General features: G+C 30.8%; 1 protein-coding gene across 2 annotated transcripts; it reads left to right on the forward strand.

The window, feature by feature from the left end:
• The first annotated feature begins 1844 nt into the window (after positions 1-1844).
• LOC134722110 (Wilms tumor protein 1-interacting protein homolog) lies at positions 1845-16132 on the forward strand. Of its 2 annotated transcripts, XM_063585631.1 has the most exons (9): positions 1845-3674; positions 7677-7778; positions 8922-8989; positions 9454-9516; positions 11190-11320; positions 12367-12418; positions 12829-12897; positions 13845-13868; positions 15633-15759. In XM_063585631.1, the coding sequence occupies exons 1-8, from the start codon at positions 2279-2281 to the stop codon at positions 13848-13850; spliced, it is 1887 nt and encodes a 628-aa protein (XP_063441701.1). In that variant the 5' UTR covers positions 1845-2278; the 3' UTR covers positions 13851-13868; positions 15633-15759. The 2 variants fall into 2 exon arrangements, with proteins under 2 accessions (XP_063441701.1, XP_063441700.1); XM_063585630.1 differs by lacking the exon at positions 13845-13868 and having other exon boundaries at positions 1847-3674; positions 15633-16132.
• Positions 16133-17271: the final 1139 nt, after the last annotated feature.

Raw genomic sequence — 17271 nt, forward strand, 5'->3', positions numbered from 1 at the left:
CATGGCGGCCATCTTGGTTGGTTGGGCGGGTAATAAAACACAAATTTTAAACTAGATACTTCAATGATGATTGTGACCAAGTTTGGTTTAATTTGGCCCAGTAGTTTCAGAGAAGAAGATTTTTGTAAAAGTTAACGACGGACGACAGACGCAGGACGCCGGACGACGGACGACGGACGCCGAGTGATGAGAAAAGCTCACTTGGCCCTTCGGGCCCGGTGAGCTAAAAACTGAACAGATTCGAAGTCACCAAAATAACAGTGATATTGTTGGCTTTTTTTCAAAACTACCTCTACCCTTTTTTATTGGGAAAATATCGCCGTCATTTTCATCAAAATGGGAAATTTAAAATAAACCATGAATTTGGCTGAGACCAGGGGTGAAAAGCCTTTATTCTCCACTAATTTAAGGCAAACAATATCACTGAATAAGCATGCAAATTTTTAAGTACTTCCAAACAATTTTTGACACTCAAAAGTAATTAATTCAACGATTTTCAAATTCCTTATTTCAACATGATTTTTTTACAATTTCTAGAATTTCTCAGTTTATACTAGCGTAAGTAGTCTTCTTAAAGCTCTTTCCTGTATTTATTCCTTTTCAAAAGTGTTTTTCCCCCGCTTCGGTTGGGCCAATGATAGACACTGAATAGTTGAAATTTGATAGAATGACAGAATAGTAAGATGTTAACCTGCCCAGCTTGTTGAAAGGTTTATGATCCATTCGTTATAGAATATTGACAATTGTCTTGATGCCTTTTTACATATTTTTGGTCAACTTCGACCACAATAAATCTCACTGACAATAAGTAGCCTAGCATGAATCCATTGCCGTATTATACTATATCCTCAAACTTCAACGATCTTCAACAAAGAAACTTCTTCTTCTTCTCTGTATTAGCTTCCTTTAAATAGGAACACCTCTAATATATATATTATTAGAGTATTTTGGGTAAATTTTGAAAGATTTTTTTTTGGTTGTATGTAGATAACTATGTACAGCACACTATGTAGGAGGTTTTCTTTCATTTATAAGTTGTTTTTATATGTATATACAGACTGTTTTATTTTGTATCTATTTTTTTATTTTTTATTATAATAAAGGAAACGTGCACCATAGCAGTATTTACATGTGAGGGTCTTATATACATGTTTTTTTTTGGTTTTTTTTTTTAAACTTAAACATTCAATATTTAAAAGTTGTACAAAAACAAAATAAGTGTCTATAGTGATAGTAGTTATATATATATAATGGGATATAATTCTATTTTTTTATAAAAGGATAGAGTTATAGATTAATTTTCTAAAATGAGGTTACTTAATTATTTTAAAAGGAACAAGTATGTATTTTAAAATGTAAAAATATATTTTGCATCAATTTTAATATGATAAAATATCTCATAATAGAAACAAACGTAATTAACGAACGAGTTTACTGTTTAACTTGTAATATGACATAATGTAAGTTATAATCAAAATGTAAAAAGAGGCAAAAACAAAAAACAAAAAATCACACTGAAAAAGGAAAACAGTCAACTCATTCATTTGTCCTGAGATTTCTATATAGTCCTATATAGTAATCTTAGATTTGTCGTAAGGTTTTTGCAGTTTTCTATATCTGTGCTCTGACAACTCTTTCAAGTGAATTTCTAAATACAACATTATATAAAATATATTGTTAAAGAAAGACTCAGAAATTAATCGAAATATTTACAATATACAAGGCATGTATTATAATCTGCTGTAGTTATAAGTATTCGCAATCAGTCCTGTAAAATCCTATTTTGTAGCGCGGACCTTAAAGAGAACACCTCTACATTAACAAACATAACTGTAAATCGCAGGAACTTCCGCGTTAAGACCACAACAAGTGCCAATGGAATGTGTGGGATTTTGATTAATTTAAAAGATACTGGACTCGCAATTTGGTAAATTAAGCTGTGTTTGATATGGTAATGTTCAATGCGTATTATAAAGATAACCAAATATGACAAGAAAGTAACAAACGTGTTGGTTTAACATATCACTCCGCAAACCGCCATTGTTACAAAGAAAACACAAAGTTATGTGTATTCGCTATCTAAGGAATGTGTGTAAAATTAATTAATGGAATTTATGAGATTGACATTATAGTGTGGAACAAGATGGATTTTATTTGAATAATTAGGATATAAACAATGGTAAAATATTGAAGAATTGGTAATATTGAATTAATTTTGGGTAAATATCAGCGTGTGAAACACATTCCTGTGTGTGGACCGTATCAAAACAATACATAAATGATAATGGCCAATCTACAGTCATTAGAGCAGGAGACTGCACGAATCAGAATGATGCAGAGTCATAAGTCTTCGCCAGCAAATCTATTATCAAATTCAGATAGATATCTTAAATTTGAAAGCTTAACACAACAAAACAAATTGCCACCAAAACCTGGGGGTCAGATTGAGGGTCAAGTTGAACAAGGACATCAAATGAATCCTGGAAATATTAATGAAATGAATAGAAGTATTTACATTTCTCGTCAGGCATATCCAGCACCTAGTCATGAGTATATGTTGAATCAACATTTCTCTCAAAATATGACAGTCACCAACAACCCACATGTGATGGCAAATTCTCAACACAATTTGAATTACAAGGTTGTGAAGCAGGGTACGGATCATTATAATTCCACATTGAATTACAGCAGTGGTGGAGACTCAAAGAATTCCAGTCCAAGGACTAGTATGATTAACTCGCACCCTCCACCACCATATGATCAACAGAAATTTGGAAGTCCTAGATCAAGTTTAGCCAGTCCACGTTCAAGCATTAGTGGCGCTTCATTGGAAAGTAAACATTCAAGCCCAAGAACAAGTTTAGCTGGAATGTCTGGTGTGATGTATGACAAATTTCCTAGTCCGCGAACCAGTGTTGTGTTATCGCAGGATCATGGAGTACCTAATTCATACGGACATACTTTTTATCAAGGTGTTCCACAAAATGTTGCACATCGGAATATGTCTTTAATGAATGAAAGTAGATTTAATGAACATGCTCCTCCGCATATTCAACATCATGTGCCTGGTGTCCATATGACAAATAATAATAATGATATAATTTATCAACATAGACAACATTCGTCATCTCCACATAATAGTGTTTCTAATCTTACTGGAATACAAAATGAGTCCCATATAGGACAGTCCCAAACTTTTACACCTCCACCTGCAATACCTGCACGAGTTCCCATTCACCAGAATGGTATTCATCAGAATCATTTGGATGCTGAACAAACTTTGGCAACATTAACTCAACAGTTACAGGAAAATATGAGAATAACAACGTCTCGTAAAAATTCTTTAGAATCGCCAGTACCTAAAAATCCACCTCCTCCATATCATGGTCCTCATAAAACTGAACCTGTGCCAGTTATACCACCGAGAAATCCACGTTACACACAGACATCACAACCTACTTCACAACAGAGAATGTTTGCTCCGGGAGTGGTGTCACAGTCGTCTGGTCACATGGGACGAACACCACCGTCAGCAGCAGTTCGTCCTCAAGCTCAATTACCTTACAGTGTAACACCACCTTCAAAAGGTCCCACAGAAGCAGAGAAAAAAATAGCAGCATTAACTCAACAGTTAGAGGATGAATTTGAAAAGACACCTCAGGGTGAATATTTTGGTGAGTTTTCTTTGCTTTATCAAGCTACATGTACATTGTACATGCCACCTCCAGCTTATTGAGGTGAATGTGCAAAAAATCAACTGCATTCAAAATATTATGCCAAACGCAATGAATAACATTCTTTTTCCTGACTTGGGGTAGGCACAAAAATAATGTGGTGACATTAATTATACTTGCACAAGTTTGTGACCACTAAGCACTCCCTCCAACCTGGAACAGAAATGACACGGCACAACTAAAGAACACTGTCTAAATCAGTCTGTATGGCTTATACATGTACATGTAAATTATAAGTCATGTTTTGTTTGTCAATACCATGGAATAACTTTTATAAGGGTCTTTTTTTCAGACTTGCTTGTACCACTTGTTTAAATTTGACCTGATTCGTCAAAAAAAGAAAATAACCCAGTTTTTCATCATTACTGAACAATGCTGAATGTGGAAAACTTTTATGTATGTACATGTATGCATGTATTTACTTGAAGATTGACTCTTCAAGATTCTGTTTTCTTTTTACCAGTTATTTTTAGGAAAGCATACTGTTACATTCATTTTGTATGGTCCATTTTGAGTTTACATGTACATCGTGATATTCATCAAGATGTGCAGTTTTGACAAAAATCCAAAACTTCAATATATAAAAATTGTTTAAACTTTCACTATAAAATTTATACCCATTGGCCAATGGTAGCCTGTAGACAGTCCCCGTTTCCATGCTCAATTTTATGGTAGTTATAATTACATGAATTATAAGATCATTAATATGATTTCATATGAACTTGACATGACTGTCCACATTATTTACTTATTCAGAATTTTAATCAAAAAGTTTACTTAAAATTTTGCATGTACCTTATCTACGTACATGTACATGTACATATGTATGTGTTTTTAAAGTTGTATTCAATGCATATAAATATGCATGTACATGTATGTGCATTGTATGCTAGACATGTCAGAAGTATTTATGAATTGCATGAAGACACTGGTGAATCCTTGCTGTTTACCACAGGGGATATATGTTTTCCTACATGAACATGATGAAGGTTCAAACTGATTTACCACTGGAACAAGTCCCTTCTTTGATAGTGCCATGATATCAATTTCACCATGGTGAAACGTTAATTGTAATTTGGGTCAGAAATTTTAATCTTTCAACTGGAAACAAAATGTATCTTTATATACATGTATGTACATGTACATGTACATATGCTGTTGCATATATATGCATCCTCTTAAATTTAAAGTATCTTTATCCTTTTTATCCTTTAAACATGTTAAATGAAATGGTATTGGAATAATAATTTTTTTTTTAAAAAGCTGAATTTCATACGTGTAAAACAAGTTGATGATACATGTGCTGTTTATCTTTTGTATATGTTACATTCCTTTCTCAATTTTATATATACTCTGTGCTGGATCTACATGTATGAATATTGTGGGAAGCCTATGAAACAAATGAACAACACCTACCATTATAATCATTATTGTAAATTATAAAACATGTTTAACCAAATGGACAGACACTTAGGGTGTACTGTAATCATGTACCAATACCTGCAAAAAAGGCGAACATATATATATACCGTAGTACATAAACATGATATAAAACTAATTGACCATGTTTATATTGATATTGATGAAAACATGATCAAAGAGACAAAAGCCTACAGCTATTTTTTTGTAACTGAAATCATATGTACTGAATATTTTGAATAAAGTTAATGAAATTATTAGATCTTAAAACAAATTAAGCATTGTTCTTTTGTAATTAAAGCCAGACAATTGTATAATTTCTACATTATATAGATACATGTAGGTTAGATTTAAAAGAGGGACTGTAAATTCCAACAGTGAAAAGTTTTACTTTAAATAGAAAGAGTAAACATGTTAAACTTTATTTAAGTGTGATAAATTATATATGCTTGCAGGAAGAAAAGACAAACTTGACATTTTTTTAAAAGGTGTCTTGCTTAAAGTTCTAACCTGGGGATTTAAATTAAATATATAAGTGATTAAGAGGAAAGGAATTTCCTTTAAATTTTATTTAGTCTTTTAAATTTTTTAAAACTGATCGAACGATAGCGGAACATTTTACATGTATTATAATACATTTGTGATTACCATTTAACTGTTGATATATCGTTACATATGCTTTGTGTCATTCTACCTGACAAATTTGGGCATACCTGTTTCGTCACATTTATCTGAGGTTTTCTGACTAACTGTAAACATTACGATTAAACCAAGGATGTGACTAAATATTAGTTCATAAGGTTCAAAAGGTAAAAAGTTTGGTGACTACTACAATCATGGTTATTAACAATTTTATGCTCAGCCAAGCATTACTTTTGGATTTTTCAATTATATGTGTCAGCACCCCTCCTAAAATAATTGTAGGGTAGCTTGAACTTAAGATTGGTAGATTGTAAAAAAGATGAATTTAAGTGTTTTTAAAGTTTTTATTTAGACCCGAAGAAGACCTTTAACTCTTAAATTTAAATTTAACCAGAAACAATTTGCCTTGACTAGTGAGCATTTTGTGATTAAACAGAAGTTTAAAATCATGTACAAAACTTCTTCTGTACAAGATCATTAATTAACATACATTATTGGACCAAATTACATTGGTTTCAATATATTTAGTTTATAATGATAGTGGCTTGTATTTCTGGTAAAAAAAGGGGAAATAATTTCTTAGCATCCTGAAAAAATGTCCATGAAAATGTTGAGTACACATGTACAGAGATACATATTTACCAGATACAGCGAGAATGTCTGATTTTCTGTAATATTACATCTTTTGTATTTGATATCAAAATGGACATGTATGTAGAGAAATACTTAATATATATATTATGTAAATCAATACCAATACAGACACACATTGTATAACCTTTCTATTTACATAGAACAAAAGAAAAAAAAGTTGCTTATGTATTTGTACTTATTTTCATATCTAAATCAAATGATATGTGTATGAGAACTTGTTTTAACATCTTTATTGTGAATCTGTCCTATAAATAACCTGTATCAATTAAAATCTCATGATCAATGTCAACAGTTGACTGTTTTGTTGAGAAGGATGTCAATAAACATGATAAATAAAACTATATTTAACAATATTGTTATTCTGTAATGTACAGTGCAAAATTCTAAATATATGCATACTTCTTGAAATACTTAAAATTGAGAAAGGAAATGGGGAATGTGTCAAAGCAACAGCAACCCGCCCATAGAGCAGACAACAGCCGAAGGCCAAAAATGGGTCTTCAATGTAGCGAGAAACTCCCATACCCATAGGTGTCCTTCAGCTGGCCCCTTAAAAAATATACATGTATAAATAATCAAGCGTTAATAAAAGAAACTGATTTTTCTATTATCAACAATAGATCTAGCTATAGTCATGCTTGTACATGTACCACAAACATTTGCTGCAAGTACCACAAAATGTGAATAAAAGTAAATATGACTTGATATGTTATCAATGGAACAGTAAATTCAAAACAAAAAAACAAACCCAGGAATTATTCACATATTTCTTAGACACATCCAATCATAGTTCTTACAATAGAAAAATTATGGCTCTTTCATGTCGACATTTATCAAACCTTAACACATTTAGTAAAAAGGCAGGGTATGAAAAGTTTGATCTTAATACAATCTGTAATTAATGTTTAGTAAAATGGTACTGTATAAAAAAGAAGATGTGGTATGATTGCCAATGAGACAACTATCCACTAAAGACCAAAATGACACAAACATTAACAACTATAGGTCACCGTACGGCCTTCAACAATGAACAAAGCCCATACCACATAGTCAGCTATAAAAGGCCCCAATAAGACAATGTAAAACAATTCAAATGAGAAAACCAACGGCCTTATTTATGAAAAAAAATGAATGTAGCACCTTTACAATGAAATCTTCTACAATGTTGTAGCATCCTGTTTCAGTATTAGAAGAAGTTATATTAAGTTGTAATATTTGTTTCTGTAGGTCAATGCTTTAAATGTGGTGAGAGGGTTACCGGAGCCAGTGATGCATGTCAGGCCATGAACAACCTGTACCATACCAAATGTTTTGTCTGTTGTTCATGTGGTAAGTTCATATAAACAATAGATTTTCTAGTTAACAGTGCTGCCGCCAGTAAATGCACCTTACCACATGTTGTTTGTGGTGTTTATATTATATATACACCTAGGAGGTGGGAAGTAACATTGTTTATATTTTCGTTGACCTTAGGTCATGTAGGTTATTCGCATGCTTAAGAAGTGACACACAGTGAATTTTTATAATCTAATTTGAAAAATAAAGTGGAAATGCCTTAAAAGGTCGGAAATAAGAACAAAATTGAAAAGATTATCGACGCGTTAGTCTTTCAAACCTGTTCCTATCTTGAGACAACTTTGTAACAGAAAACTAGGTAACCAATTCAATTCACCTGAAATTAGATTCAGTCTGTGTTATTATCAAAACATTCTAATCGTGATTTGAGATAATTCAGTTGTGAACTGTCAAATCATTCATGTATTAATTGTATAAACATTAACCACTTTTGGTATTTTATGTCATATCAAATATTTTTATACAAAACAATCAAGAAAAATAAAAATTCTCATTCAATGAAATTGTTAAATTAAACATTCTGTTGGTTGGTGAAATCTAGTGTAACATGTTTTAATTATAGAAACCAGACATGCTAGAAGGACTTAGTTTTTTGTATAACATAGCTATGGGCATAAGCCACCATATTCATGCCAACAGAATTGACTCACATTTATAACATACTCATTACTAAATCTTATGTCTCAATTACCACTATATTACAAAAGTTCCAGATTTATAGGAAACAATAAACAATGTCTGCAATAAATTTTTATATAGTATCATCATTTTCACCATATTTTTTGACTTTTTTGATTTTTGAATTGTGGAATTTTGTACATTAATAATCTTACAACATATTATCTTCTTTAAAATTTTAGGATATTTTAAAATTATCATGTGCTTATAATTTGAGCAAGAGTATATTAAAGATTTTTTTAAATGATAAATAAAGTTTTTGCTCATAGGGAATGAGAATAGTGAGCATTTCATATAGTCTAAGTGGTTTTACATGTAGTTTCAACAGATTAATCTTGATTTAAGAGAAAAAGCTGTTTGTTTCACTAACAATAACTATTTCATGTAATGAAACCAATGTTTTTTTGAAATTTTATATTCAACTATCTTTTATTTCAGGTCGAACGTTACGAGGGAAAGCTTTCTATAATGTTCACGGAAGGGTGTATTGTGAAGAAGACTATTTAGTAAGTAACACAATTTATGGTAGATACTTAACGTTAAAAAAGTATCTAGAAATGTGATACTTCATATTCATGGAACTGTCAATCTTCCTTAACACTGGGAACTTTTATTTCTGGTTTGATATATAAAAATAACAGTAAAAACCACAAATTTGAATGTTCGACAAAGAATATGTTTTCTTTTGGAATGAATATGTTAACAGGCTAAGGCAAATCCTTAAACAATTATAAATGAATATCACATTTTCCCCCAATCCACTAGAATTGTTATCCAGGAAAATAAAGGAATTTCAGCAAGAAAATCCATAATTAGAAAGGCCAAAGGAAGAAACTCACTTTCCGTAATAGTTGTTGAAATGCTTTATGAATATGAAATATCCTGGACAAATATTTAAACATTGTAGATTCAGTAAAAATATTCTTTAGATTTTCAACTGTTTATATCATAATGAATATCTTTATTTTAGTATTCTGGTTTTCAACAAACGGCAGAAAAATGTTGTGTTTGTGGTCATCTTATAATGGAAATGGTATGTACTTAAATGTACTTAAATATTTTTTACAATTTTATGATTATCTTTTATAATTTTATTGGGATATAAAAGCATTTAAAGAATTACATTTTGTATGACCACTTTACCACCCTAAGACCATGAATTACAGAAAAGAATCATTCAATTCAAATAATTACATTTATAACAACGAAACCAGGAAATTGCAAGTGAAATCAAGCTTAACTCGTCTTTTGTTTATAAATTCCTATGCATTGTTTTAAGAATGTCATAGAGTGTGCACATGTAGTCATGAAAGTTGTGTGGGAAATAAATAAATGGTTTAATAGACCATAAGATTGTTGTCTGCTTATCAGATTAAAGAAGCATATAAATATTTATGTGTTAAATGTAAATATATTTAGTTTAGATTAGAATAATGTGATTCTTTTATTAACATCAATGAAAGAAATGAATCCAGCAATGCAATAAAATTTATTAGAGTGAGAATCATTTTACAAATTTGTTCACTTAAAAGAATTATTGATCATTCAAATATATTGTGTCTGGGAGTTTAAAAAAGCTAGTCCAAGCATATAAGTAAATAAACTCATCATAGATACCAGGATCCAAATTTTATATTTACGCCAGACGTGCATTTCGTCTAAAAAGACTCATCAGTGACGCTTGAATCAAAATATGTTTAATAGACCAAATAGAGTACAAAGTTGAAAAGCATTGAGGACCAAAAATTCCTAAAAGTTTTGCCAAATACAGCTAAAGTGATCTATTCCTGGGGTAGAAAAGCCTTAGTTTTTCAAAAATTATTATTTTTCATGGCAGAAAATCTCTGTTTGTGTGATGCAATTCTTTGAAAATAAAAATTAGTGATTCTCTTAATAAACATCTATGTAGCTATAGGCTAACACAATATTAACGACAGATGCATATATATAGAATACCAAAACATTTCTGCTTACATTACATGGAGATGTCTTCTTGAACTGAATATATATACTATACTAAGACAGAATACTAAAACATGCTAAATTCAATGTTAAAAATTAAAATCTGGCTAACTGTGTCTGCTGGCATATACAATTCTATTTTCTTTATGGGGGTAATAGAAATGAAACCCACAATTTTCCCATTTATATTGAAATCATATATAATTTTTAACCTGATTTTTGTGACAAAAATGTCGGTTATTGATTTGGGGGTGTACTGCAGTCGGGCAGGCGGCAACGAAATGTTGTTCCTGCATTTACTCATGAACCGTTTAACCAAATTTTTAAGCTTTTAAAATTTTAATATGTTGTTACTGACAACAAAATGAAGGTCAAGTTCAATAATGACGATTTTGACTTTTACCGTTCAGGAGTGATGGTTCTTGGAAGATTGTAAAATGGCATTGCCAGTCGTGTACGTGCATTTATGCATGAACTGTTCAACCAAAGCTTTTCGAATTTTAATATGTTGTTACTGATGACAAAATGGAGGTCAAATTTGATTTTGACAATTTTCACTTTCACCATTCATCAGTTATGGTTCTTGTGATATTGACAGGCCACAAATAAATGTTAATTGTCGTTGTGACAGCTTCTTGTGTTTTTGTTATATTTCAGATATTACAGGCTATGGGTAAATCCTAAACCAACAATTTTCCCATTTACATTGAAATCATATATGATTATGTTTTTGTTATATTTCAGATATTACAAGCTATGGGTAAATCATATCATCCCGGCTGTTTTAGGTGTTGTGTATGTAATGACTGTCTCGATGGAGTTCCATTCACGATAGACGTAGACAATAAAATCTATTGTATTGAGGATTACCATAGGTAAATTTCTTATACATTGGGATATAATTTAAATTCATTCAAATATTTATTGTTCTATTCAAGGTCCATCAGAGGGCATTTCTAGTCAACAATTATGATTAAAAACATACGCAATATAAGCAACAACTATGGTTTATCAGTAATTTGTACGTTTTCCCTTTGATCTTACTGCCTAATATTTCCGAGTATCAGCGTACTGGCTGTATCACTGAAAATATTAGGCAATACATTGTGTGACGTCATAATTACCGTTAAACAGAATAATAGGTAGTTTCGTTTTTGATACTGACTATATTATGTGGAATATCTTAACTCGCCCTAACAGGCTCGTCTATAAATTCATCATGATATAGTCAGTATCAAAAACGAAACTACCTATTACTCTATATATATTATACAGTTTGATATGATCTGACCGATATTGAAAAAGATATAATTAAACGATTGAGTCTAAAGATGCAGCTCAGATATACATCATCATTATCATTGAAGATTTATATTATTATGAATAACATAACTCATTGTAAAAGGGGGGGGGGGGAGAGGAAAAGAGGAAACACTCATGAACCACCAAACAAATTACAGTCAATAAAAAACATTGAATGTCAATAGTCACATAGTCTTTGTCTTAAGCATTTCAAAATGTAGGGTCATCAGCATGGTCGAGAAAAAATAGAACAATATCAACAATATTTTCACATACATCCTGTAACTTTCCCATACTGTAAATGCAGAAATTATTGAGTGCATTTGCTATTGTGATTTTGTCATTTAAGACTAAAATGCGATTTAAATTTTTGCGATATTCAGAAAAGTCCTGTTTGATTCAAATAATTTTTTTTTAATGCAAGTTTTAATTTTTGTGATGATAATGCTATCGCATTTTTTGCAATGATAAAAACATCGCAATAATTTCTGAGTTAACAATGATATAAACAAATTCTGTGCTTACATATATTACCAACATGAATCTGTATCGCTTAATGTTCAAGTTTTTCACTTCAATGTGAAAAAATAAAACATTTTCCTAATTATTTATTTTTCAGAACATATGCACCAAAATGTGCGGCTTGTGGACAAGCTATAACACCGGTAGAGGTGAGTCATAAAAGTATTTATGTAGCCAGCTAAAAGATTCATGTTGACCTTCAAATGACTTTGATAAATTATTTTTATATGAGGTTGTAAAATTGTTTGGTAACATCAGAAATAGATAATTGACCCCAAGAAAGCAGCGAAAAAAATAGTAATCTTCCTACCTAATTAGAAACCTACTTTTATAGGACTTTGAAAAGTAGACTTGAAGATCAAATTTTAGTTATAGCTTTGTAATCAACATATCATCTAGCAGTTAAAGAAATGAATCTTTTAATTTTATGTAAATTTATCCATGATATAAAGATATATGAAGAACTGCTGAACCCAATGCTGGGGTTGTCAATTAAATGTTATCTGATAGAAAGATGTTTATTATTACTAAAAGTTTTGTATAATTTATATATTTGTAGGGTACAGAGGAAACCGTTCGTGTTGTATCTATGGACAAAGATTATCATGTTGACTGCTACCATTGTGAGGTGAGTTAAGGATAGTGTTCATGGCAAGTGTCAGGGGGTATAGAGGATAACAGTCTATTATTAGAGGTTGAAGATTAGGAGGTTTAAAGGCTATAAATACTTGTGTCAGCAGGTATAGAGGATAAAAGTTTATTTTTAGAGGTTAAAGATTAGGAGGTTTAAAGGCTTTATAATACTTCTCAATCAGTAACACATTTCTCTGCTTTGAGGGATATAGTATATTAGGTCACTGTTGTCCATTTTCCATACCATGAATTTTCTGCCATTTTTTCCGGAACAACAAACCATATATTGAAAGCAAGCTAGATTGTGTGCTTTGATTTCACATCCATTGTTCATCAACTTCCTGTTTGCCGAATACTTATATCTAGGGTATCATATACATCATCTATCATTTGTTAGTATGTTGTGTTGATAATTTAACTTAGATTGTTGTAATCAAGGTTTTATGTTGCAGCATTTTATTTTGGATTTTCCCTTACAACTTATTTATTGAATTGAATGATTTGGCAACATCAATATAACTGTAATTTTTAATTTGTAAATTCAACATTAGAAAACAGTCTCATGATTTGCAAAAATATATATTTACCACATGGTGTTAAACTCTGATGGTTAATCCTCAAAGTTGCAAAGATTGATATTATTAAAAAAACATGAGGATTTTTTTGAAAGTTTATGACACTAACGAACATGATTCTAGATAAATATAAGATATAGGTCTTCTTCATTACAGAATTGTACATATTATTGAAATAGATCATATTTATTTGATTACTTTTAGTCTACATAAAATGAAATTGAGAGATTTTTCTCTTAGTGTGAAGTCATCCTTATAACAGATGGGTCACAATTTGTCTAGCCTTTAAGATATAAGTATGATTTGTAATGATTTTCAATGCATGGTTGATGGGTTGTATGTACAATATGTTTATTTGCTTCCACAGATATAGAGTACCATTAGACTATCAGTAAGAAAGGTTTTTGTTTTGCATTATGTTTAGATAGAAAGTCACTATACAGCATGAATATAATTTTTGTTTTCCAAACTTTTTTACAGTTATGTTTTAAATATTTGAATTTTTAAAAGTAGATAAAGTTTTCCGAGATCTTATGATAAGATCTACCGTTATACTGATTGTGTATATTTTTGTAGTCCTAGATTACATATCATCTTTTCTTTCAAAGTATTTTATTTTACATAGATGCATGTAGTGTTTTTGGTTTACCCCTTTGTTTATTGTCAAATAGAAACTCATTCTCTCTCTGCTCTAATCTGAGCTTGTTGTAGGATACCATCATATGCCCTCTGATCAGGAGCATTTGTTGACCTCTTGATGTCTTTTCTTTTTGTTTTTTAATTTCTTTTTGGTTTGTCTTCTCTTTGACGACTACCCCAAACAAAACAGACACATTGTCGATTAGAATCAGGAGTAATTTATGTTTTAAATATGTTGTTAAAGGAATATGTTTGACAATAAACTAAGTAAGTAAAAACTATTTTGAAAACTTTATTTGTGTTTTTGAGGGATTAGATAATTGTTTGCAGTTATTTGTTTGTTACTATAAATACATTTGTACTGGTTGTGGTTGTGATATTTTATGTTAGATACATAGTAAATCTATGTTATAGTCAAAATGACATTTTTTGTCAGATAAAAAAACTCAAATCAATGTAATTTTTTTTTCTATGTGTGTTATACCCAAATGACTTATAGTCCAGGACACCGGTATCTTATACAGTGAAACCAGTTAATTCTGAACCCTATGAGGAGTTAAGATTTTGTATAAATCTAGCAGGATTACAGCTAATACTGTATAAAATATCAACACTATGTTATTATACAAAAGTACACAGATTATATTATCAAGTTATGTCCACATTAAAGTCATGATGTAAGACTTCACTTAACACAGGCATGACAGGGTTAAGTTTACAAATGTTTCAATGAGTTTTAAATTTTGTGACACCCCAAATATTTTAAGAAATTGTTTTTGGACTCATAAATTTAAAACTGCCAAAAATATTGCTAAGTAATTAGCAGGTATGATATTTCCTTTGCAAAATTAACTGTTTTTACCAGAACCAGGCTAATCCATAGAAAACTTACCCATAAATTTTCATCTTCTTCATTTTAGAAGTTAATATTCAGTTAAATAATCAGCAGCTATGGGAAAAATGTTATTAGTTTTATGATTATGATATTTTGATGAAGGAAGTTTTTAGTGCACACACAGAATGCATGGAGGAAGGGTTATATAAAGTGTGGGGTTGTTTTTGTGTGTGAAATAACTTGTTACATTTGAGCACTAATAAATCATTTCACTGGCTATTTTTGGAATGTTCCTTTTCAGTGCATTAGATTGAACCTTTTGGCTGAGGTTTGGTTTTCACTCACAAGCTGTTTTTGCTTGATTTTAACCTTAAATAAAAGAGATCATCAAAAAGTTTCACTGTATTAAATAACCACTCAGTAAAGACATTCATACGTCTGTTCTTTGTCCTGTTCTGGTCAATATAATATTGTTACATGTCAAAACTCTAAAATTAAAGAAAGTTACTTTAAAATTTTGCCATGAAACCATATGAACCATATGACTCCCTGAAACAACAGCTAGTCAGTAATGAAGGAGTATAGGGTGAATTAAGAAAATTGATGTGATAAATTCCTTGAAATATTCATGATAACATTGTCTACTTAAAGAAGAATTTCATTAAGTTTGTATAATTTCAGGATTGTGGTCTCCAGCTAACAGATGAGCCAGGCAAACGTTGCTATCCAATTGAGGATCATCTATGGTGTCATAGCTGTCATATAAAACGTCTCTCCGTCATGTTTCCAGAGGAACAGTTCTATTTTGATCCATACACTCATAATATACAGAACAAACTGACAAGTGATTCATCAGGTAAACAAAGAGACAGCATTGCTATAATGCCTGCCTCACTGGAATCATACCCTGGTCGACCAGGTCCTCCACCAGCTAAGCCAACACAGAACGGAGGGAATTATGGGTACAGCAGTCCTGGTCCTTATGGCCAACAGCCGATTCAACAAGGTCCACCGACGAAACGTGCTTCACATCATTACCAAGTCACAGATCTATGAACAATTTGTTGATAAATAATCTGTTTGTTAATGTATTGTCATCTTTATAGTGCTACAGCCTGCATGAATGAAATCTATTAGGCTAACTAATGCTTTAAAGAAATATTGTCAAATAAAAAAAACGTTGTCAATAAAAAAACATTGTCAATTAACAGAAGGAACATAACAGCTGATATTAATCAAATTTCACTTTTTAAACATTTTTCATTAAGATTTTTATTTTTACTCATAAAAGATACTTACAGTCCAGTGAGAAGTCAATCAAAATTGTTTTGCATAAACAGAATTATATATTCTAAAGGTATAGATAGTTTCCAATAGTTGTTGTTTTAGGTGGAGTTATGTCCCTTGCCTACCATACAATAATTCTAACTCAAATTATGTCAAGAAAAACTTTCTACTGCTAAATTTTATATATAATTTTATTAAAAAATCAAAATTTGCCATCATTAAAGCTTTAATTTCATGAAAGAAACTAAAGGAATACATACATTGTAGGTCCTTACCTCTTACATTATCTGTACATTTTATATAATGTTAGTAATTAGGATATTTTACACAAATAGAGTTATCTATCTTCCCCCCTTAAAGGTTGTTGTGACCACCTTATTTTCAAAATAGCTCCCTTTTGGATCTTTAAATATAATTTCGAAAATTACATACTAAACTATTACCTGTGATGTATTGAAAAAAAAATATAAGACATTGTTATAAATATTTAAAATTTCTTAATGTTACTCAGTTTCATCATTGAGTCTTAGTAGGAACTACAATGAATTTTACAGTTTAATTGTTTTCTTAAAAATGCCACTTCAAAAGTAAATTGTTTAGGCAAAATCTCGAAATTAAGAGTACATTTTACTGATTTAGACTGGCAGAAACATTATATTTACTTTTTATTTGCACTGAGAATATAGATCTGATATTTTAAAGTTAATAAATAATGATCATTGAAAATTATAAACCATGCCATTTTTTTCTCTGAAAATGATGTTTACCCAATAACTGAATAGAAAATATTTTAACATATTTGAATAATAAGAACCTGATTTCTGTGCTGTGTGAAGTGTAAAAGATTGGGATGTGTGCAATGTTAAGCTGCTACACAGGTGAAACGCCATGTGTTTGTCATAAGGGGTCAGTATTAACATAGACCCATTTTCAAGTAAACTAAAGTGAAACGCCATGTGTTTGTCATAAGGGGTCAGTATTAACGTAGACCCATGTTCAAGTAAACTAAAGTGAAACGCCATGTGTTTGTCAT

This window comes from Mytilus trossulus, chromosome 6 (genome assembly GCF_036588685.1).
Source record: "Mytilus trossulus isolate FHL-02 chromosome 6, PNRI_Mtr1.1.1.hap1, whole genome shotgun sequence".
NCBI classification, from domain to species: Eukaryota; Metazoa; Mollusca; class Bivalvia; order Mytilida; family Mytilidae; genus Mytilus; species Mytilus trossulus.